We start from the raw sequence: 25,239 nt of genomic DNA, 5'->3' as shown, positions 1-25,239 counted from the left end.
ATATTTATTATGATATTAAAGATGATAATGTTGTCCTTTTAATAAATCAAATTTTATATGAAAAATTAACTTTTATTATAATTTGAAGATACTCCACAAATATTCAATTAAATAAGACAACTTGGAAAATTGATGATAAAATAAATTACAAGAACTTGAATTAATTTTTAATAGAAAATTTTATTTTATCAAAATTATATGTATGTAAGTAATTTAAATTGATTTACAAGAACTTGAATTTTTTGCATTAGTGTTGTCTTTTGTAACTAATGGAGCCAAATTTAGTGCACAAATTTACTAAGTTATTTTTATACCAATGACATCAATTTATTTTCTGTTTTATTATTTTTTGTTTAGTTTCAGCTTTTTTTTCTGTGTTTACTTTTCTTGAGACTATTATTAGTATTGATTATTTCTACATATATATTATTTTCATTTTTTCTTAATTTCTTTTTTACATTTTTTTTAACGATATATAAAAAATATAAATACTTATAATATCATTTGGGATTATCTGATTAAGAGGTTGCTGTTTTTTTGCCCTAATATAATTTCTCTGTCATCATTTAATGATAGCATGCTAACCTAAAAAAACATAAATTACACATTTTGCAGTAATGATGCCCAAAAAATAATTTATATACATGTGTTTGTGTGTGTGTGTGTGTGTGTAGATACATATAATTTGTTTATAGTATGAGAATGTTTACAGGAGAACAAATGCTCAAGTACTTAGAAAGAGAAAGAAGAACAAAAATCACTTAATCCTGTAGTGGTACGAGCAAATGGTAACTTGTGATTTAAAAGTTACAACTTATTCTACTTCTTTTAATCACCTGTGTGCGCAATAAATATAAATTTAATTTCAATATGCAGAGATTGATATGAAAAGTACTTAAAACCGCATAGATCTACTAAAAGCTTTCCAATTCTTAAGATCAGAATTAAGCTGGTTGGAATTGCTTCCATTCGAATTACCTTTTTTGCTACGGAAAAATGGTCGAAAGAGCCTTTTGAAGAGCTTGTTGAGACCAGAGCTACGACGCTCTTTGAACAACGACTGCAACGGTGGTGGCGGATGAGATTGGAGAAAGTAGGAGGAGCTTGCGGTGCTCGGCTCGGAGAGGCTCCGGCCCAGCATGGCTCGTTTAAGTTGAACCTCCACAGACAACCTCTCGAACTGGTCCAACAATGTGCTCTGCTCGTCTCCGAACCTCCTCTCAACTGATTCTATTTCCTTCCCATTTGCCTTCTTCTCATCATTTGCACCACCCAATCTCATGTCTTTCACTTGCATATCTATTGATTATGCGACCAACCCGTGTATATGTATACGTATATATCCTCTCCTACGCACAGATGTTATATATATATATATATATATGTGTGTGTGTGTGTGTGTGTAAATTTTATTCACGAGGCATCTTCCATGGAAACTGAAAAGGCCAAGTGAAAGCAGTAATTAATAGACACCATCTATTCTTCATCCACAAGAATGCTGTCAGTATTGGTAAATTTATTATTATTGAGACTGGGAAGTTGTTAGCAACTTCATGATGAAAATTAAAAATTCAGAAATTTTATATGAATTCAATTGGGTTTTTATTAGTATTTGAGGGTAATTTTTTTTTTTTTTTTTTTTAAGGAAAATTTTAATACTGAAAATTTTAGAAAGTCATAATTTAAAAAGTTGTAGATGTAAAATTCACTCCAAATTAATAATCTGAAGACTGATTCTTCTTTCATTGGAGGAAGAAAAGGAGCCATTATTACATTCTTCCTTATATCACACAAAAGCTAATACACATAAGTAGAGCAAAAATCACGCTACCATTCTGAGTTTAAATTTTTTTTTTTTAATGCTCTCTTACTTTTCATTTGCACAAAAAATCTATTTTTTTTTTTCTTTTTCAAAAAAAAAAAAAAAAAAAAAAAAAAACAATATAATGATTAATAAAAACAATGGTTTTAACATAAATATTTAATTAATTATGTCATAAAATTAATAATAAGTATTAAAAATGATGAAAAATAACATAATAGTTATTCAGACAATATTATTTTTTTAAAATTATTTTATATTATTCGCTTTTATATAATTATTTAATTTAGTTTATTCCGAATACATATTAATTTTCAAATAATTTATAATAAATAAAAAATATAATTATTGAAAATACTACTTACCTCTCCTCCAATACAAGTTATTTTCCAGTTTCTAGTTTTCATTTTTTATCAAGAGCAAAAAACTAACTTCTGTTTTTACCAAAAAGAATTCATCCTTTATATCATTTGACCAAACTTCCACAGCAGAAGTAGAAGTAGAAAAATATGAGAAAACATAGTGGGATTTAAGAGGACAGATTATGTAAAATATCAGTTGGATAGCATACCACAGTTGGGAAGTTCATTCCTATCAAGGACGACAAGTGACAAAAATAGAACAAAAGCCTTCCTTCAACTCTCCAAACTCAAAAACTTTATGCACGGCTCATATATGTACCTGTTCTTGTATCTACTAATATTTCATCCCCTATATTAACAAATAGTGGAACATTAACCACCGCGCCAGTGTCAAGAGTTGCTGGCTTTGACCCTCCTGCCACAACATTTCACTCTCAGAAGGTACGTAATGTGAAAATAAGTCATAAAACCTTGCACTATCAGTCATAAAAATGAAGTAGGCAGCATGATCTTGTGGAGCCCAAGTATCGAATCCAAGAGTCAGTTTCTTCCCAGAATAATGGATCCGGTTAAGTCTTATCCATCTGTCTAAATATAATTATATTTTTGTATATCAAGCGGAATCGATAGGAAATATCAAAAAGGTTACTTCGTAGAAAAATGATATGATTTCATAGTTCATCTTTCTTCATTTTTGCCATTTATGAAAGAAAATTTACCTTCTAATGAAAAACAAAGACAAATTACCTTGAGCAGTGTCACCTCTAAGGCCAGGATCAACATCAACCACGGTTAGCTGTACTGTGATTGGTAGTTCAAAATCAATAACCTGCAAGCAAATAAAAAAATAGATTCTAAGCATATCTCCAGAATGAACAATAGTTAATAACCATCCACACAAACTCAGGCTTCTTCAATTTTCACATAAACGTTTAACACTGTTTATAAATATGTCAGTCACCTAAGAACCCAAGTCTTTTGAGAAGTCAATGACAGAAAACACTATAAAACAATTATAAGAACTTGAAAACAACCTTTCCGTTCCAAAACAGCAAATTGCAATCCATTCCTTCTTTCAGCCACTTTGTCTTGTCTCCAACCTCTAACTCTCCAAGACGAGTTTCTTCATATGTAGTCTGTGTGCAAATAAAACATATAAATAAGATATGGTAATTAAAACAACATATTGTTATAACAGAATCTGCTCGAAACCCTGGGAACAGAAATTATTCCGATGTATACTACAGCTAATGGTTGACTGGCAATTATATACCTGATTACTCACTCAGTCCCCCTGTCCCATTTTGATGCCCATTATAAGAGACTTTTCTGTTAGGAAAATCAATTCCTAATTCTTACTTTTATACATGCATGATTTGGATTAAAAAACAAACAAAAGAATTATAACTTGAAAATATTAGACGAAAATTTCATTTTTCAAAATCTACATGTTTTTGGGACATCTGAAATGCACTGACTGTCAAAATGAGAGAGAGGGAGTGATATTACATAAATAAATGGAAATCCAAGAGACAGAAATTCCTTCATTAGAAGCTTATATTGGTTTGAAATTTACCAAATCCATGAAGACAAATTGGGAACCATCTTTGTATGTAAACTGCTTTGTTTCCTTGAAGACATCTGCTTCATCAATCTACAAAAAGACATGCATGTTGAGGCATTGAAGAGGCCGTTATAGTCATAAAAGAGCTAAAAATGGTTCGTAAAGCAGCATTTCCAATGCAGAAAAGCATCCATGATCCATCATTTTGAGGTTGTCCAAATCACCCGTTATCAATAATAAACAAAATTCTTCCGAAGATTCTCTTTCTGCCAAATAGTAAATATATATACTCAATTACCTAATTTCCTGCTATTATGGGTTCATGGTCGAAGCATATATTTGAGAAGTAGAAATGTTGGTTAGTCAAGCTTGAATTGAGTCACTGTTAGATTTTTTGAGCAAAAAGAACTGTCAGGTATATATCTTCAATCATGTTACAAAGTCCTCATTTTCATTGTCATAAACACAGGATTTATCTTCCACGAAAGCTTCATGGCCACAGTTTGAGTGGAATTCCCAAAGAAACAGAGTCCAAAAAGAAATGCAACGTCTGTCTTGCTTGTGAATTCTGGCCATTGCAAACTAAATTAAACGAGAATTTAGCACTTTTTTTTTTGTGCATTTGAGAAGCAGATTACCGTACTTCCAGCTCTGAAAGTTTTCTCAACCGTGTTCCCAGTTACGTAATTACGCATTTTTGTCCTGACAAATGCTGCCCCTTTCCCAGGTTTCACATGAAGAAACTCTAGAAAGACAAACAAGAAAGAAACTTAGGAGCTGAGAATTGGATGTCTAAATAGGGCATTTATTAGAATACAAGTATTACTTTCCCATGAACAGCATTAACTAAGCTCTATACAACCAAACAATTAGAGAATGCAAACTGGGAACCATAGCTGGGGTAGAAGCCAACAGAAACAGGAACAATTTAGCAATCACAAAAGCTAAAAAAATATTTCAAGAAATCTACTAAATCCTCTTTTGCAGCTTCACATCCCTCCTAAGGCTAAATAAAAAGAATCATACATAGCAATTACTATCTCTACTATATAAAGTTAATAGAACCTTTTAAACCAGAAGATGATGAAAATACCCAAAACACGCCACGGAGCTCCATCAACTTCAATGTTAGTACCCACTTTAATATCGTTGCTAGACAATGCGTAAATTCCTGCAATCAAATGCAAAAGAAGTCTAGCACAAAAATTTCTGTAGATAGTAAATCATCATAAAATATATAAGTCAAATTGCTTTTGACAAATTAAAACGACGGAGTATCAGAAAATTACCAGGAAATTTGGGACGCAAGGGCATTCTGGGAACAGACAGCACTGGAAGAATGCACGGCTTAGACGATGAAGGAAAAAGTGATGCAGCTGAAAATGGACGATAGAAGAAAGAAGGACGCGGAGAAACACTGAAGGCGGCCGTTCCCGCCATGCTAGTTTGGGAAGGAAGAAAAATGCCAAGAAAAGGAAAGAAAAAGGTATGTCTGAAATCGCCAACGCCGAATGATTTTACCCCCCAAAATCTGGAGGGTCAGAATTCTGGTCTTCTTGATTTGTTTAGATAAGGAAATTTTAATGGATTGATTCGGGCCGCTGTAATTTCATAATTGACCCGATTATGGATTGACGGACCGGCCCAACAAAAATTGAATTTTTGCTTCTTTTCTAATTAAAATAAAAAAGGAAGAAAAAGAAGTGAACATCAAGAGCATTTCTGCTGATCGAAGATGGCAGAAAGATGAAGACAGGAAATTGGCGTACCAAACAATAGAGAAGGAGCCGCAGGGTTTTGTAGAGCCGTGAGTGGTTGTGCTTCGATCGGAGAAGCAGCAGCCGGGAACAATTAATTTATGTGTTTTGTTATTTGTTAATTAATTTTCGTTTTTTCATAATTTATGTTATTATTGTTTTTTTTTCTTTACGACTTTTGAGATTTAGTGGGATTTACCTTATTATTTTTGTGTTTAAGAAGAATGAACGAAAGAAAAAATGAGAGAAAGTATTGGGAAAAATAAAGAAAAGATTAATTTTAATTAATTTATTTTAAAATATTATTTAAAATTTTTGTAATATCAAATGCTACATCTGATAATATTCGATATCTCATGTCAAAAATTAATAAATCATGTCCGTGTTCAATTTAATGACGCATAACATAATCATTAGTAGTATTAATGATTACTGTTGGCAATTTAATTTTGTTATAATTGTATAAAGAATAAATTTATAATCAAATAAACAATCAAAATTTTATTGATATAAAGAATATAAATTTTACAATACTCAAAAGATAAAATTTCACACATCAAATTTGTTATGTATTAGCTTGTTGAAACTAATAATTCTCATTTAATTTATTTCATCTCACGTCCCCAATATTTTTCTTTTCCTCACAGTTGTCTTTATTTTCTCTTTTGCCTACATCTATTTATATAAGTAGAAAAGTTGTCGTTTTGCCTTTCATTTTCTTTATTATTGTCATTTATTTCCTCTCTTTATTGTTGACGCTTCACTTTTGCCTCTCTTTATTGTTAATTAATTAAAGTTTTAATTTCTAGCATTAATTAAATCAAGTTTAAGCATCCAACATCCTCCCTTAAACTTGATTTAACTAATCTCAACATCTTCTTTAACTTAATAAATATATATGCTTTGAGTGGCTTTGTGAAAATATCTACAATTTAATTTTCAGATGCACAGTACTCAATCACAATCTCTTTATCTTTCACTAAGTCACGGTTGTAATTATGTTTGATATCGATGTGCTTCCTACGACCATGAAACACTGCATTCTTTATTAAAGCAATAGTTGATTGATTATCACAATAGATTGTTGTTGGACCATCTTGCCGATGTTCCAACTCATTAAGCATCCTTTGCAGCTAAATTGTTTGAGCAGCGCAATTTGCAGCTGCTATATACTCTATTTCTGTTGTTGAAAGCGCTCCTACCTGTTGTTTTTTAAAGGATTAAGAAAATGCACTTGAAGTAAGATTAAATACATAACTTGAAGTACTTTTTCTTTCTTTCGTATCATCTGCCCAATCACTGTCTGTATACCCAATTAATTCTATCTTGTTAGTGGTTGAATAAAGAATGTCATCATCAAGCGTTCCTTCAATATATCTCAATATTCTCTTTGCAACTTGCCAATGAGACTGTCTTGGTGATTCCATAAATCTGCTTACAATACCAACTCCATAAACAATGTCAGGTCCAGTTGCTGTTAAGTACCTCAAGCTTCTAAATAAGTCTCCTAAAATTTGTTGCATCAACTACATTAGTGCTTCCGTCTTTTATAAGCTTTAACCTTTCTTCCACTAGTGTTAGTATTGGTTTGCATGTTTCCATTTTAAATTTCTTCGAGATATCTCCTGCATATTTCTTTTGAGAAATGAATATACATGTATCTGTTTGATTGACCTCAATAACAAGAAAGTAAGACATTTACCTCATATCTGTCATCTCAAAGTGGGCAATCATATCCTCCCTGAATTCTGATAAATGTCTTGAATTATTACCGGTGAAGATCAAATCATCTACATAAAGGTAAACAACAACAATATCTCCAGTCTTGTTTGTCTTAATATATAGAGTATGTTTGTACGGACACTTTTGGAAACCATAATCAAGAAAATAGTTGTCAATACGAGTGTATCATGCCCTTAGCGTTTGTTTAAGCCCAAAAAAAGTCTTTTTCAACTGATAAAATTTATCTTCTTTGCATTTCTTTTCATAACCAGGTAGTTGTTTAATGTACACTTCTTTTTCGAGTACACCATTTAAAAATGTTGACTTCACATCCATTTGATATATTTTCCAACAATTTGGGTAGCAAGTGAAATAATCATACGCACAGTATCCAATCTAGCAATAGGAGCAAATACTTTAAAGTAATCAATACCTGACTTTTGTTTGTATCCTTTTGCAACTAGCCTTATTTTAAACTATTCCAATTCTCCATTAGGCTTGTACTTTGTTTTGTATGCCCATTTGAGTCCAATTGGCTTCTTTCCATTCGGTACAGTAGTTAATTCCCATATATTATTCTTCTCAATAGCAAAAATTTCTTCATCCATTGCTTTAATCCACCGATCATCATTAGATACTTCTTCGAACACTATTGGATCACAATATGCAAAAAAAGCATAATGAACAATATCTCCATCATTATCAGGATCATCACTAATTTCATAATCCTTTAAATAGATAGATGGACGATGATCTCGTTGTGAACGTCTTAGTACAAGAGGAGATTAAGCTTCTAGAGCGACACTAGATGATTCTTCAGAAATTGAAGGCGACGAATGCTCACCAGTGCGATTACTTGTTTTTATTTCATTATTTATGAACACTGGAATTGATAATGATCTTTTTTCTTCTTCGGACCATTCCCATACTCCATCTTCATCAAAAGTAACATCACAGCTAATGATTACCTTTTGGGTCTTTGGGTTGTATAGCTTATAGCCCTTTGTTTCCATGCTATAACTAATGAAGATGCATTTGTCTGCTTTATCATCAAGTTTCTTTCTTAACTCATCAAGTACATGTGAATAAGCGATACAACCAAACACCCTCATATGGCTTAAATTAAGCTTTTGTCCGCTTCATACTTCTTGTGGTGTTTTATCACGAATACTTTTAACAGGACATCTATTCAAAATATAAACTACATGAGTAACCACTTCTGCCCAAAAACTCTTCAGTAACTTCTTACAATGCATCATGATTCTCACCATGTCCATAATAGTTTTGTTTTTTCTTTCTACCACTTCGTTTTGTTGAGGAGTATATTTAGCCATTAACTGATGTTTAATTCCATAGTTTCCAAAGAAATCATCACAAGCAATATATTACGTGCCTCTATCAGTTCTTAAAATTTTGAGAGAATAACGACTTTGTCTTTTAATATAGAAACTTCTACATGCATCTGATTTATGCTTCAAAAAATATACCCATACCTTTCTACTAAAATCATCAATGAAAGTAATGAAGTACTTGTTATCTCCAGTAAAAGGAATATTCACATAACATAAGTTTGAATGCACAAGCTCAAGTGGGTTTTTGGCTCTCCATGCCTGCTTTGTAGGGAATGTATCTCTATGCTTCTTGCCTAAGACACAATACTCACAAAGTTGGCTAGGAACTTGAATAGTTAGTAAGTCTGAAACCCACTCTTTATTTGCAAGAAATTTGATGCTCCCAAAATTCAATTGCCCGAGCTGAATATACCATAGTCAATTATCATCGATACTTACAGAATTACAGTTATAAGCATTACCATAATTGATCTGCGTTGGAAATAAATGGTTGGATAATATCTTTGTCTTCAAGATCATTCCTTTCTTTGTGTTACTTACAGTGCATCCGTATTTGTTGAAACATAAGTCATAACCTTTTTCTACTAGTTGTCCCACGCTTAACAAGTTTTGACAGATAATAGGAAAATAATAAATTTCAGAAATATAATATATAGACCCATTGTTTAGTTTAATGGTAATTTTTTCTTTTCCTAAAATTGAGACTTCATGGTTGTCGCTTAGTTTCACCGAAAAATGAAATGACTCATCTAACTCAGAGAATACTTCCTTATTTCCACTCAAGTGATTGCTATAATCTGAGTCTAATAACCATTGACTATTGTTACTTCCATTACTATCATGAGCTGTCATCAATAAAGTTTCTATACTATCATTTTGGGCTACCCTAACTTAATTTTCTCTATGTCCTGATCTCTTTACATAACATTCTCTACTAGACTCTAATTGATAATGACCATATTTTTTGCATTTATGACATTGGATGCGATACTTATCTTGAAAAGATTCATTCTCTGTTGCTCTTTGTCTTGAAGTCGTTATGAAATTTCCTCCTCCTCTGCCTCTAAGATTTGAGCCACTTTGATTATGTTATGATCTAGGTGTCTCATCTTTTAAATTTAATTTAGCCTTTAAAGTTTGTTCTATTGTGCTTGGAGACCTTTCACACATCCACATCTCTCGTGATTGTAATGAAGCTTATAAATCATTAAGGGTCATGGTGTCTAAGTTTTTGGACCCTTCAATAGTTGTTATCAATAGTCAAATCGACTTGACAATGTACGTAAGATCTTCTCCATGACATTTCTCTTATTTATTTGATCTCCATTAGTTTTCATCTCATTTATTAACTTCTCAATTTGTAAAAAATAATCATGAATACTTTCATCTTTATATTGCTCCATTAGCTTGAACTACCTTTTCAATTTTTGCAGTTGTGTTCGTTTGACTGGATATGTACCTTCATATGTTTTAAGTAAAATATTCTAAGTCTCTTTTATTGTTTTGGTATGTAATATTTTTTCTAGAACCGACAACTCCACAGACTAACAAATTAAAAATAAAACTTTCTCATTTAATGAATGATTACGAACCAAGTCTTGTAAACCTGCTGCTGACGATTTTTCCTTTTTAGCAAAACCATTATCTAAAATTTCGTCATAACCATTACTTCTCAAATTAAACTAAAAGCCATATTAATCAAACCTTACGCTTTAATACCATATATTGACAATTTAATTTCGTTATAATTGCTTAGAGAATAAATTCATAATCAAACAAACACTCAAAATTTTATTAATATAAAAAACATAAATCTTACAACACTCACAAGATAAAATCTCATTCCCTAAACTCGTTATGTATTAGCTTGTTGAAACTAATAATTCTCATTTAATTTTTTTCACCTCACGTCTCCAACATTTTTCTTTTCCTCACACTTATCTGTATTTTCTCTTTTGCCTAAACTTATTATACAAACAGAAAGGTTATCGTTTTACCTTCACTTTCTTTATTGTTGTCCTTCATTTTCTCTATTTATTGTTGTAGTTTCACATTTACCTCTTTTTATTGTTAATTAATTGAAGTTTTAATTTCCAATATTAATTAAATCAAGTTTAATTATCCAATAATTACTGACATATATAGAATAATTTAAACTTTTTAAAAAATATATAGATTAATTTTGACACAAAATTAGGAAAGAAATTAAATCGAACTAAAAAAATAGCTTAAAGACAAAAATTGTATCTAAGCCAAAAGTGTAACGACCCGACCTGAATATCGGTGTATGAATACTTATATTAATTCATATCAGGAAAATGTAACTGAGAAACATAATAAGGCAAATCCAAAAATGTTCATACAATTGTATCATGTTCAGTTTCTGCTACTAAAGATATACCCTTTTTCTACCTCTCTTTATTTTTCTATTCCAGCTGCACTATGTTTAAGTTCCTAAATACCTCTATCACACTTCACTCCCACAAAAACTTTAGTTTCTTTTTCTTTATGCTTCTAGAGCAATGTTGACTAGACCAGGATCCTCTTCCTATTTTACTTCACCTGGAAAAACAACATTAGATAATGGGATGAGCATAAAACGCTCAGTAAGTTCAAGTCAACACCTCAAGCAACCAGAATCTCTTTTACAATGCAGAAACTCATCCACCCTAGTGGGTGTTTTCCTCAACTCAAAACACTTACCTGAATTTTCTTCTTATACTCATCTTACAAGTTTCTTCAAGCCATTATCAAGACTTTACAATTTCCATAACATATTGTACAATTTAAACAGAATAACCAGCATTCAACTTACTTACATGTTCATCCATTTGCAGAACTAAGTTGCTTCCCAACACTATTCTTTCACATACATGCTGAAGTTTATATACATGCAGTTATTCTTGTCCAGCAGATGAACAAAAACATTAACACAGTGTATACATATCCACTAAACCATTCAATATAGATACCTATTTAACTTATTAGAATCGCTACTTTTATTTCCATGAGCTCCCCTCATCTCTTTCATATACATACAACAACTCTTATCTAGCAACTGAAAAACATTAAAACAATATATATTTGTCAACTGAATCACCCAACACAGTTACTTATTTCACTCATTCATAACTCCATGTTTTGTTTTCATGATTATCCCTCATCTCTCTCTTATTTTAACTAATTTTCTATCGGATTTCACATTCTGCTCCACCGACCCATTTCTCTACCTGTACTGTTCACACCAGCAAATAACGCACAAACACCGACCACTAGGGCCACACACACACACACACGGCTTGCATTCTACATGCCAGACATGACCCTTCCGCCCTTCTCTTTCTCGGTCACAACTCTGGCCTCATATACAGAACATATCCGGGATATTCACTCCCCTTCGGACCCTCTGTTATCCGGTCCACCCTGCTGATTGAGCGTTAGTCAGCTGGTTCCTATCACTCCGGCCAGCACAGGCCACACACACACCACACAATAAGAAACAACATACAGAAAAATGTGAATTAGCCTCAGTTTAATATTGATTAATATTTACTCTCTATCTTCTGTCACCAGCGTCCTCATTATCCCACACTACCATCCCTGCCAATTACGACTCCATATTCTACTCTTTTCATGCCCATTGGTCATTATTACTATTCTGTCCTCACCCTCATTCACTGGTTTTTAGTCATTGAAATGTATGGTTCACCTGAAAGTACTTCAACTCACCTCAAAATCGTCCCAACTAACCTATCATCCAGTAAGTTTCTCATCTGTATCAATTATCAAAATGTTTTCATGCTTATGCCTACTTAGGATCTCTTTCTATCCCTCTCTGTGATACTCATCTCTCATTCGGTGCTCTCTCTGTCTATTACCAACTTTTCCCTTCCCTGGCTACTACACACTTCAGAAATTCACTCCCAAATTTTGGTTAACTCCGCCCAGTTTTACACTCAGAACCTTCATATATTAGCCTCACCCGAGCCCTCTCCCTCAGCCTACCATTCGCCAACAGCCACAGTGAAATCCGGACAATGTAATACATACCAGTACACATATATGCATTTTACATTTATTGTTAAGTTTCCTTACAGCCTGCTTCCATCTGTCTCCAGAGACTCCATTTCAAATCCTCCTAATGTGATTAAATGAATTTACATACGTTGTAATTCAAATTCAGGTCAAAAGGGGGCTGAAATGAACTTACCTCTCGGATTCGCGAGACAGAAATAAATCGAGTGGACTCTCTTCCTCTTTTTAGTTCCTCTCAGCCAACTCGCTTCTCTGCTTGGTTGCACTCCTCTCTTCCCGAATTTCTTTTTATTTTGTTCCCTCTCCATCCATCGGCAGCCTCTCTCTCTCTCTGAGGGTTTTTTGGGTGTACAAACAGTGCCATTTATATAGTGGGTAAAATTAAATCATAGCCGTCCATTACGGGATGAGATCTGGACCCTCAATTTCTTATTTCCTTGTTTTTTTTTTTCTTGGGATGTTACAAAAAGAACTCTATGTATTGATGTGATAAAATGGAAGTTCATTATTTTAATAGATTGATTTTTTATTTTACATTTAAAAATAGTATAATAAAAATATAATTTTAAATAAATTTAACTATAATGTTTTTATTGACTCTTTTATCATTTTCATTTATATTTCATCAGCTCACTTACAGAAAGTTAGTGTTTTCTTTGTTAAACATATAAAGCCTTACATACCAAATAATATTATTATGTACTAGTCTTTCCGAATTTAATAACATCTATATTATATTTGATATTATGATTAAGGATTTTATAAAGTATGTTTATAAAAATATTATATTTGATATTATGATTAAGGATTTCATAAAGTATGTTTATAAAAAATAAGTATCATTTTTACGATCTCATCTTTCCTTATCTTTCTTGTATTTATTATTTGTAACTTTAAACAACTATATAGTTTACAATATAATTATAAAACTAAAAAAATGTCTTTATTATTAGGATATAAGTTATAACATTTTTGAATCTACCGATTATTATATCAGTTTTTTTATGTATATCTCATATGATTGATTTGTTAAAATATTATTATTAATAGGCTAGTGGCATGAAAATTTTCTCATAATCAACTGATTGTCTCTAACGTAATTTTTTACCTAATTTTGCCTTGTAAGTTTCCACACGTTTGTTTCTGCTTTTATTTTTTCTTATAAACTCACTTATACACTATGGGTCAAACTATTTTAGGTGAATGTACTAAAATTTAAACTTGATTGGAAGAGTGAACTCTATTTTAGATTCTATTATCTCTTGCCATTTTTTTGAGTTGATATTTATTATTGTCTCAAGGTAAGTCGTTAAGTTCTCATCTTCTCTGAATGGCCTTATTCAATAAAATATTTATATGCTTTAATTGAGATTGAGTAATCTGTATCATGGGTAGACTCCATACAAGAATAGATGTTTTTGCATTCTCTTGAAATTCATCAACTATACTCCAATTGTTCCCATCTATAATGAACCATTCATTTATAAATGATTGATGTTTAAAGATAGAAGCATTTTCCTCCTATTGGTTTATAAAAGTAATATCCAAAAAAATTTTATATCCTACAAATAAATACTTATTTGACTTAGCCTTGAGAATTTCTTCTTCTAGCTGTTTTACAAAAGTGAGACATTACTAAATCTTAATCTGTTATGCTACATCTCATATTAGGCCTTAAGCATTGTCTCGTTAAAGTTTTATTCAGTATGTACATAATAGTCATTAGGAAATAACCCTTTACACAATATAAAGAATGTGATATTACTTACCATTGATAGTACTTTATTAATAAAGTACAATTCTTTCTCTGACATGCCATTTAATTGAAGTGTTCTCAAGGGAGTTCATTTTAAGAGATTTTATTACTCAATTATTCTCATTCTTTATCATATCAGAGAGTTTTAATACTTCTTTTAATTCATTATTAAATATTCACCCTGAACTCTTTAAACTTCTAATAGTTTTGAACTTTTACTCCATTTACACATATTGAAATCTGGAGAATTTATCAATAAAGGTTGTAAAATAAGAGAAACCTCCTTTAAAACTAGTGTTTGGGTCTAAAAAGAAGTTAAATGGATCAAACCCAAGATTGTCAATTCCCTTTCCTTATTTTAAACAAATAAAGATTTAAACAAATTTTCCATGAAATGTGATAACATATAGCATACAATTATTCTTATACAACTTGTTTATCTCGGTATAAATTATATGCTATACTCTATAATGTCCAAGGTAATTAAATAAGGGGAAAAAAAATTCTTGATAGGTATTATTATTGGATCCCACATTTGTCAATGTGTACTAAATCTAAAAATTCATTGATGTCTATTCTCTGTTTCAATTGAAGGGATTCTTGCATTCTTTATCTATGAGACTTTATTTAGAAGTTAAACATTATTTATATAAAAAATGGTCTGAAAAACTCATCCTTATGCACTCTATTAATCTTAGTTTACATATTTTTTAGTCCTTTAGAATTAGGTATCCTTTGTTCTTGTTTTCATTGTCATTATACACTGAATAACTAATTGTTTATGCATGGATATCAAACTCATCCTCATCCATTTCTTCAATATGTAAATAAATAAATATTTTTTTTGTAAAGTTATTTCCAATATAACATGACCAAACAATTAATATTAAATAAAAAGTATATATTTTTTTCTTAAATTATTGTCTAAATGTAGTCATTGAGTAACCATGATCGCATAACTAATCTAACAACTTGTTAAACTACTGTCTATTTATGTGATACTACGGCTACATAGTAACCATTTTGTTGTACTTTAATTGTAAGTTAAGTTTTTTATTGTACTTATGCATTTTAACTTTGGTTCTTTTTCTTTTTGCTTTTGTTAATCGCTTATTTTTCAATCCTTATGCATTGAGCACATCTAGTAATCTAATATTAAGGATGACGAGTTTGTCGACAAGTTATTCTCCAAATTGTACAAACTTATAAGTCTTCTCCAAGCTTCTAGAAATTTATTTAATATATCTTCCCCAAAGTTATCTATGTTATCCTAGAACCAAATATTCCATTAGTTTAGTTTTATCCTTGTCGTGCTTGAAACCCATAATAGACTCTATTCCTTAAGAAATGTCATTTAGCTAATGGATCATTATCACTTTTACTAAAGGACTAAATATTCCTTGGGAGGATCACAATCAGGCACGGGTTGTTTAAGACTTAGAAAAACTAAGTTGAATGAGAATCATTTTCTAAATTCTAAAACTGCTAATAAAATTTGATTAAAGTTTATAAACATAATTTGCCTTTAAACAAGCTTTAATATATTTTCAAGATTAATTAAATAACATAATAAATGTTAATTATTAATACACACAAAGAATCCAAAACCTTAATTAATTGTGTTTCTCTAATTAGTGTTAATTGATAAACTCATAATTTAAGAAGGTAAAGATTATTATGCATAATAAGATAAATAAAGATTCCATCAGACAACAAGGTGTCCACTAGTAGAAAACAATCTTCAGTTATATCATATAAAACTCTTGATTTGTATTTTGCTTTTAAATCCCTAATAAAGTATGAAAGTATAATATAAAAACTAAGTGATTCACTAGCCAATTTATGCTTATCACTTGTATAAGTCAAGGAAAAACAAAACACCCCAATATCAGTAGCAAACAGAAGGGTAAAGTCATAAAATTCTACTACGACCGCTCATGTGTAACAGAGTAAATATTCATTGCTTCAATTTTAAAAGACATGTAGATATCACATAAAACTTAATGATCCTAGAAAATCCATATGATGGAAGTTAATGGTTGACATTATATATCCTTATCACTTAAACTTAATGTTTACGATATTTTAGTTATCATATCGATTAATACTAATTTTTTTTTTCTCTACCTTGTACGTAAGAGAGTATCGTCATCAAACATTCATCTTATATGAAACTAAATATTTAGATGATCATGGACATACGTAATACAATTCACTTAAGCTAACATAAATATTAGGTAAAACATAGTTACGAATAGAAAGTTGATGCAGACACTCATGTCGCTCTTAGATCTTCATTTCTTTCTATGAACTTTTCATTTTATTTTTTTGGCCTGTAAACCATAGCTAGTCCCTACAACTAAATAAAATCACAAGTTCTTAGTAAGAAACCTCAATAAGCAATTAAAGGGGGGGTTATATTAAGAGAGAGAGAGAGAGAGAGAAAAAAAAAAAAAAAGCTACGGAGAAGAAAAAGTAAAGAAAGGTGAGGTACATATTCCCAATATAAAATTTAGAAAAGCCAAAATAGCTAGCATATATTAAATCATACATTTATAAACTCACGTATTGGGTTTAACTTCCACATACCTCTCTTGCATTTTATACTCACTATGACTAATAATTATATATATATATATATATGTGATACTTAAATCTGATATTAAAAAGCTTAAGTTACAGACTATTAATAATGTAAGTTTAAACTTTTAAAAGACAATAATTCAAATTTGAAAAATTGTTGAATTAATAGTATTCATAAATTACAAAAAGATTTATGGTAAATTTGATTTTAAAACACCTTTAAAAACCATGATAGAATTGATCTTGATTAAAGATTTGAGCTAAAAATTCTAAAGCAAATAGGAATAAACACACACACACACAAATTAAACCTAAAAAAAAATTTTAATCCAATTTCTAGACATGGGAAGGCAGCCCAAGATGTTTTATACTCACAAAATGTTTTATACTCGTAAGAACATATCTTGTTTAAGTAATAACATCAGTTTTATAGCCTTAAGATCATGTTAAAATTTTTTGAACTTTGTAAGTAATCCCCCTCACCAGTGACTCTTTACTTGTCTTTTCTTTTCTTTTCTTTTTCTTTTTTTTTTTTATAAATATATATATATATATTTTAAAAAAAAAATTATTTGCTGGAATGCTAAAAAGGTGGAAATTATTATTATTTTTTTATGATAATACTAAAAATATGTGCACCAGTAAAACCTTCAAATTTACATTGTTAACAGCAGGTGACAAGATTCTCCAACCAAATAAACCAAGAGGAAAAAGTAAAATGCTAACCGAGCAAAAGAGCTGGCAAAAGATTGCAGACGATATCACACCCCATGAATGAAATGTGGTGTTTGGTGCCGAGCACTCAAAAGGATTTTGGAAAGATGATCCTTAATCTGCTTCATCTTGCATCTCTTATATACCGTCCTAATTTTAGATCTCCGCATGTTGAACATTATTAGGTTGATTGTCCAACGGCATGTACTGTGCCATGATAGCCCGGATTTCTGAATCCATGTATCTCTGCAAAACAGTTCATACATGAGAATTGCCAGCAAGTTTTGATATTTGATGGAGACATTTAACTGCTTATGCATTCCTAGTCAATAAATCCACAAGCTAAACATTGCATTTGTTTGGTTAGCAATTATAAGGAACCCAGCACCTCTACATTCATAACTAATTCTTTAGAGATTCAAAATTCTTCCATGTTCTAATTTGTCTGATTACCTCAAAATCATCTACGGATATTGATCTCAACTGTTTTCAAGCATAGCCAATATCAATTTTGTTTTCTTTCACCCTAAAATGTTTTTAGTGCTTAAGTGTTGCTTCCTTTTTCATACATTCTCCTTGTTTTATTCCCTTGGACCATCCAGCAGTTCTAAGGACCTATTACAAGGCATCTTCAATCTCCCTGCTTCTTCGCATCATAGGATCACTAAGAAGAAACAAACTAGGATCGCCTTGTCCTAGATTAGTGGTTGCATTCACATCTTCACATGAACTGTTTGTCAGTAAACTGGAACCTAACATAAACGCAAGGAAACAATTTTAGGATTCTAGTCCATTAAGAGTCATACCCGGATCCTGTACTTATAAAGTGCATATCCCCCAGCACCAGCAGCAGACAAGCCAAGAACAATAAACCAAACAAAGCTCCAGCTGACCTCTGTTTTGGCATCTTTACCTGCTTGTTTTCAAGAGGGATCAAATGGGAAGCCACTAATCAGGCATCATAAAACCAAAATAGGAATTCAAGATACTATAAAACGTGCACAATGTCCCAAATTCAAAGAGCAACCAAGTTGACAAATATTTAACTACTTCACTGCATCAGCATAGAGGAACTTAATGCACTAAGATGTAAAGTGCATGAGGAAGTAAATGACACACTTGTTTAATTAATAGATTAGGTTTTTCTTCCGCATATACTCACTTATGCATGTATCATGTTCTCGCATGTAAAGTAAACCACCACTGCAGCTGCATTCATAACTGCCCCAGGTATTTTTGCATTTACATGCTGGGCATTGACAGGCCAGCTTCTCTTTGCACTCATCCACATCTGCAAAGTACAGCAACAAGTTAAAGTATTAAAAATGTGAACAAGAAGCAACTCAAATATGCCAAACAGAGTAGAAGATAAATGCATAAGGGAGACCTACTGACTTCTATAGCCTACAGGTTCTTTTTGTGACAGAAATAAACATATGGGCTGGCCAGTGTGTCCAATCCACTTTTTGAGGAAGTATCTCTCTGGTGTTAAGAGAGGCTGTGCCAATATTGCATAAACAGAGGATTGACTAAATCGCATACGTGCACCTTTCCCAGCAAAGACAATGACCATTTGAGCTAAAGGCTCTGGTCACTTTTAAAGAATTTCAGTAATAATATCTAAGACAAATGCAAACTCCTACAATATCCAAAAGAGTACCTTCACAGTTGTTGACTCCATCACCCTGAAATCCTGGTGGACACTTGCAGCCATGTGAATGATCATCCTGAACAACCACATGATCGAACAAATAACAACAAAAGAACTATAAAAAAGAAGATATACCCCCGCTAAGAAATGCCACTTACACGGCAAGCAGAATATGTCCTGCCATTTTGGGTTTTCTTCCAACATCCTCCATTGTTAATTCCACAACGTAATGCTCCCGAGGCTGCAAAACCAAAGAAACAGAACATGATGCCTGTAGGGACTCAAGATTAAACATGTATCATTCAGAAAAGCAAGACGATTATTCTATTATATAGCACAAGGAGAAGCCATAAAAATGCAACAGTGACTGTTAGAAATCGTGGCAAAAGCACAAGTTGCAGCTAAGATTGGAACCAATTTCATGATGGAAAAACATCGGATAAAAGGAAAATCCATTTAGGCAGCTACTTTGAGTAAGGAGAGACAGCAGTGGCATAGACAGCTGTACAGAAGTTCTCTATTTTCAGATGAGTGATGCAACAATGAAAGTAATAAATGATATCTCTGACAGTCAATCTGTATTGGGTTAGATAGAAATGTCACGTTGCCTCATTTTTTTATATAGAACAGCACATGTCCAGAACCTGATTGAAACAACAGGAACCTACTAGTACAATTAGTCACCAGCAGATATTTGACATGCCATGAATATCCTAAATGGAAATAATAAAAAGAAAAACTACCTTCACAATGAGTGTAACCATCACCAACAAACTTCACTCCTTGTACTATAGGACATTCACACACCCTTCCGCGGAAAGTATCCTGAAAAAACAGTCTGAAGTTAAATCCATCAAGCCTTAAACAAACTGAACTTAGAAGAATGCATTTTCACAAGATTCCTCACAAATAAAACCCCCTTAAAATGTTGAGGTCATGAAGATACCCTGCATGCAGAAATATTGGCTGATTTATCCTGCCAGCATCCACCATTGTTTTGCAGACATTCGTTTGTTTCTATATCTGCATCAATTACAAAAGAAAACAAAAAAGTTATAAATAAAATCTTTATAAGAAACCCCAAAAAAGAAATCATATGATGTCAATAAATTGGAAATCAAGAAATCCAAAAGACAACACAAACAGATTCTTTAGATAATGGTGAGAAACAGGGGATAGCCCTAAAGAAGCTAATGAGAGTACGTAAAAGGAGTGGTACCATCTACCAGAAATTCTAGATATTTCCGATAAGCTAGATGATAAATGTAAAAGGAAAAGTTCACCAGGTGGTAACCTTCAGTTAAACAAATTGCTGGCTCCGTTGTTTCCCGAAAACCTGAACAAATAGCCTTGAGAACCGCTGCTCTGGCTAACTTTCCTGCCAAAAACAAAATCTCAGGTTATGGGAGCCAAGTGACAGTCATATAAAAACTAACATATATAACTATTGCTCAAAACCTCTATACTGTCTATTGTTTACAACAAGAGTTGGCAGTATAGTCACATCTCCACGTGAGCCTTTGCCAATCTGAAGAGGAAGTCCAAGAAAACACAAAATAAGTGAAGCTAACATACAAAGAATTGAACATTAAAGTGCATCAAGAAAATTATTCAAAACAAGTTTCTAGTAAGCCTTACCTGTGCATCTTGTTCAGCTTTAAGGACTGGATTCTCCACATCAGCCTCGGTGTCTCCAACACAATTGTCTATCTTCTTGAGATCAACACCTGAGACATTTTAATCAGAACAAATATAAGGGCTTTAATGCTAATAAATAAACATGTTAATTACCTTGCAACATACAGTCAAAAATCAAACTGAAGCAAACAAAATAAAATACCAAGTCTACATGAAAACAAAATTAAGGAATTTTATATAAAACACATTTATAGTTTAAACACATCTCAATTACTTATAAGAAACAATTCACTCACAAGAAATTATTATAAAAATAAGAAGTAGAAGAAAGCATAAAAATGAAAAGCCACAGTAAAAACTTCAATTTATAAGTAGCTTATTAGTTTCCACACTCAATCTCTCTCCAAGAATATAAAGTGAGAAAAATTAAAATGAATTCCAAAAGAAGGCTCGTTAATAACCATATTATTTCCATCTTTGTATATTCTAGAATTTAAAAATCTCAAAAGAGTTTGGGCGGTAAGCTAAAAGCGTAGGAGAAATGTCAAAACAATTTGTTCGCATTAGTTATAATGGTTATAACAAAGGAATGTGTACCATGTATAGGTATTTATCAAGAGCAAAAAATGTCAAGAATATGATTATAATATTTAATTAAGTTGGCAATCTGAACACGAAGGTTTGGTGTTCAACTTACCGAGAGTTCGGATAACTTGATCAGCACACTCTTTGGTGTACTTCTCTTCTTTCATTGGGCAGCGGATTGCAAAGTCAGTTACATAGTCCCACCAAAGCCATGGCTTGCCGGTTTCATTGGCCACTCTGAAAACACAAGCTTGGCGTAGATTTTGGATAACTACATCCTTCCCATCATACCCTCTAGTGAAATCCTGCTCTGGATCTGGAGCACAGTACCTCCCGTGATTGATACACTGAGACTTGCATTGTTTGCTAAGGATAAATGCCTCTGGGCAGTACCAAGTTATATAGTGTGGGCTGAATTGAGTATAACCTCCCTTCTCAAGAATCTGAGCTGCTCCTTTGAAGTTCTTCAGAAACTGAATCTGACTGTCACACTTTGGCCCACACTCGTCGTTGCTGTTGGTCCATAATTCGTACTCAACTCGATCATCTGGATGAGGAAGAGCCTCTCTCCAATCAAGATTCATGTTGACCATCTCCCCGCTGTAAATAGCATTCTTGATACTATCTCCCACCGATTTGCTGATAAGAGCCGAGGGGATTGTGATCTTTTGCAGATAATCGGCATCAGTGTTCCCTTCCTCAGGGGTGTCCATGGTAATTAAAGGTTCCTTCTTATCATCAGCAACAAGAATGGCTGCTGCTCCAGCTTGCTGTGCATTCCATGCCTTCAAGGTGAAGTAACAATCTGCCACAAGAGAAAATTTTAATGAACATCTGAGACTATAAAATGGAATTCACCAATATCCGAAGTCAAATTCCAAGAATATCTTGGTGACTAATGGCATACCAGGCAGCACCGTCAAATTTATGGAATATGACAAATTTCCTTATGAAATACCAGGTCTTGGACACAGAATCTTAAGGGACTTCTAACATAACCACTTTGAAATGACCCGACTTACCTCCAAAGCAATTATCATTTATTTACCAAAAAAGAAAAAAGAAATCCCAATGAGATACATACAGACTTTAGATGTCAATAAAATATGAGATACTATCTCCAAAAAGAGAGAAAAAAAGAAAAGAATTTAGCATATGAAATGGGATTTTAAGTCCTCTCCTTTTCCCTTTTTAAAAGGAGCACTTGGTTAGATGGTAAATTAAACTCCACCTCACTTGAAAATTTTAACAATATTGATCCACGTCCATTAACCGCTTGTAGTTATAAAACTACTGTTACTGCAGCAGATAACAGAGAAAAATCTATTTCCCTCTTTCCCTTCTTGAATCCATCATGCACTCTCCTTTCTTTTTTCTGGTTTCTATCTTCTTCTTGCTTTTTGCTGGTTTCTCTCTTTTCCTGATTAATTTCACAAGTCTCTCACTGAAAACATATTTCTAGTATCTCATAAATCTAGAACTCTCATGGAATCCCTCTCTTGTATATTTCTGTAACGAATTAAGGAGTGCACCTACCAAAGGGTAAAAGAATTCGAACAAACGGAACCACCTAATTAGGGTAAACACCAGGAGGCGACATTCTATTTTTCCTGTTGGCTTGAGAATTAAGAACAAATCTTGGAGGCCAAGGACAAGGATCAGGAAAGGCACCTACTGGAGAGTAGTCTCTTCATAGGTTCATTGATATTCCTTAATTTGCATTCACAATCAGCTCCTCATTCTAGTTATTATGGGGAAAGGGGTGTTATCGATCATTTATTGGACGATCCTTTTAAATTGAGAAAAGGAGAGGATTAAAATCCTATGAAATGGGTTTCAGTAATCCATTGATAATAAAACCCAACCACAAACACGAACGTAAAAGTTTTTCTATTTCCACCTAATTTACCATTCAGAGCAGGATTATTTAAAAGGAAAAATAATAAAAAAGAAAGAGAATTCAAAGAATATAATATAACTAGTCTAAAAAAATAATGTTATACAAGAGAAACAATATTTAAAAGCTAACCTCCTCGATCAATGAGGACAAAGATGGGTAAGCCTCCAGGCCTGGACTTGAATGAGATATCAACATCGTCAAAGCTCTTGCAGGCCTTCTGATTGGATTTGGGATAAACAACTGTCCCAATCAAGGTTCCTCCATACTGAGGAACGCCGAAATTCCCAATTGCGCATTCGTAAACTCCCTTGATGGAGTCTGGAGATGTTACTTTCAAATTGTTCTTCTCCACCACAAACCTACCCAAACATGACCCGCAGAGAAGAAACCATGATAATAACAACAACCCAAGCTTTTCCCTCATCATCATTCTCACCCTTCAACCAATCAATTAATCAATCAATCTATCAACCAACCGAAAGACAATCAATCGGGTAAACTTAATTCATTAGCTGTTCTTCCACAACTCAGACACTCAGCTTAATATATATAATAAATACACGAATTGGATAGATCTGAAATTGAATTTTTAAACTTGCCGCGGAACAGCTCTCGCAAGTTTCCTCTGGTTGATGATGAGAAATGTATGAATAGGAATTTTAATGGCGTTAAGATGTAGAAGAAGGAAGATTTCGTGTACAGAGGGGTAATAACCAACCCCGAGTGTTGAACAGCCCAAGTTGTGGAGATCTAATCCCAATCCACCATTGATTAAGGCTTCACCTTGACTGAGATGAAACAGATTTTGTTTTCGTTTTCTCGCGATATTATCATTTCCGTTTGGCTCGTATCGTAGAAGTACGATAGTGGGACCCACAATTTTACTTGCATGGCATCCACGTGTTCCCTTCAGGATTTTTGTTGTTGTAAGCGTGGACGAACTGCTTCGATTCTTCACGCCAATATTTTTTTTTCTATACACGCGCCCAATTATTTTATTGATTTATTTATTTATAATATATAGTTTTTGTGTCCTATATATTCCTTTAATAAAAATTAAATATTATGTATAGATATTTTCTTTTCATATATATATAGATGTATCTGTATGCGAAAAGTATATAAAAAAAAAAAAAAGTTGTTCTCCTTTTTCTAAACCAACACGTGAAATATTTTTTAGTAACATTTATAGATTTAAAAAAAAATTATTTTGTAATTTCACATTAATTAAATGTTAATATATAAATATAATATAAGTATGCTAAAATAATTAAATTATGGAGAATGGTTAAGAAATTTCTAAATTAATTTTTTAAAGATAAATAGGGGTGTATAATTAATTGATTGAAGTAAAAAAAAACAAAAGGAAAAAAAAGACTTAAGATGTAAACTTTTGTTTAAAAAAATTATCTAACTTTTTTAATGTTTAAATAATTTAGAAAAAAAAAAGATAATTTAATACATAGTAACAACACTCTGAGAAGATATTGAGTTTCTTGTGCTTATGAGAAGCAACGAGGGAGAAAGAGGAGAGAAGGCAGTTATGTTAGAGGGATGGAGTAAACATTTCAACTCATTAGTATTTAATTTATCTTATTAAGATGTTGGTGGACGAATTGGTAGTTATTCAAAATCGTTCAAATAATAAAATAATATATAAAATATTATTTTATAGAAATTATGTATTAAATATTAAAATTATAAAAATTATATTATTATCTATAAATTAGAATTAAATTTATAAAGAGAAAAATTTTAAAATAATTTAATCAAAATAAAGTAATTAAATTGAGAAAAA

The 25,239-nt window shown here is 32.1% G+C and overlaps 2 protein-coding genes and 1 long non-coding RNA gene across 4 annotated transcripts; all 3 read right to left on the bottom strand.

Moving 5' to 3' along the window:
* Positions 1–2,332: 2,332 nt before the first annotated feature.
* Positions 2,333–5,494, bottom strand: LOC110811594 (elongation factor P (EF-P) family protein). 2 transcript variants are annotated; one of them, XM_088222160.1, is made up of 7 exons: positions 5,038–5,494; positions 4,842–4,919; positions 4,387–4,493; positions 3,761–3,838; positions 3,219–3,320; positions 2,932–3,013; positions 2,333–2,772 (listed from the first exon to the last, which is right to left on the bottom strand). In XM_088222160.1, exons 1-7 carry the CDS (start codon positions 5,186–5,188, stop codon positions 2,534–2,536), a joined length of 837 nt encoding a protein of 278 aa, XP_088078286.1. In that variant the 5' UTR covers positions 5,189–5,494; the 3' UTR covers positions 2,333–2,533. The 2 variants fall into 2 exon arrangements, with proteins under 2 accessions (XP_088078286.1, XP_021893824.1); XM_022038132.2 differs by having other exon boundaries at positions 2,333–2,599.
* A 5,929-nt stretch (positions 5,495–11,423) lies between these two features.
* On the bottom strand, positions 11,424–13,014 carry LOC110811652 (uncharacterized). Its single transcript, XR_002539177.2, has 2 exons — positions 12,790–13,014; positions 11,424–12,002 (listed from the first exon to the last, which is right to left on the bottom strand). It is a non-coding gene; the product is annotated as an uncharacterized LOC110811652 (long non-coding RNA).
* A 4,520-nt stretch (positions 13,015–17,534) lies between these two features.
* On the bottom strand, positions 17,535–24,246 carry LOC110811635 (vacuolar-sorting receptor 1-like). Its single transcript, XM_088222779.1, has 12 exons — positions 23,571–24,246; positions 21,654–22,346; positions 20,957–21,045; positions 20,777–20,846; positions 20,613–20,696; positions 20,265–20,341; positions 20,062–20,143; positions 19,477–19,559; positions 19,328–19,394; positions 18,830–18,958; positions 18,474–18,580; positions 17,535–17,913 (listed from the first exon to the last, which is right to left on the bottom strand). Exons 1-12 carry the CDS (start codon positions 23,869–23,871, stop codon positions 17,824–17,826), a joined length of 1,872 nt encoding a protein of 623 aa, XP_088078905.1. The 5' UTR covers positions 23,872–24,246; the 3' UTR covers positions 17,535–17,823.
* Positions 24,247–25,239: the final 993 nt, after the last annotated feature.

The sequence above is a fragment of the Carica papaya genome, chromosome 6 (assembly GCF_054855325.1).
Source record: "Carica papaya isolate Zhongbai chromosome 6, ASM5485532v1, whole genome shotgun sequence".
NCBI classification, from domain to species: domain Eukaryota; kingdom Viridiplantae; phylum Streptophyta; class Magnoliopsida; order Brassicales; family Caricaceae; genus Carica; species Carica papaya.
This window is presented reverse-complemented; position numbering and strand designations above follow the sequence as displayed.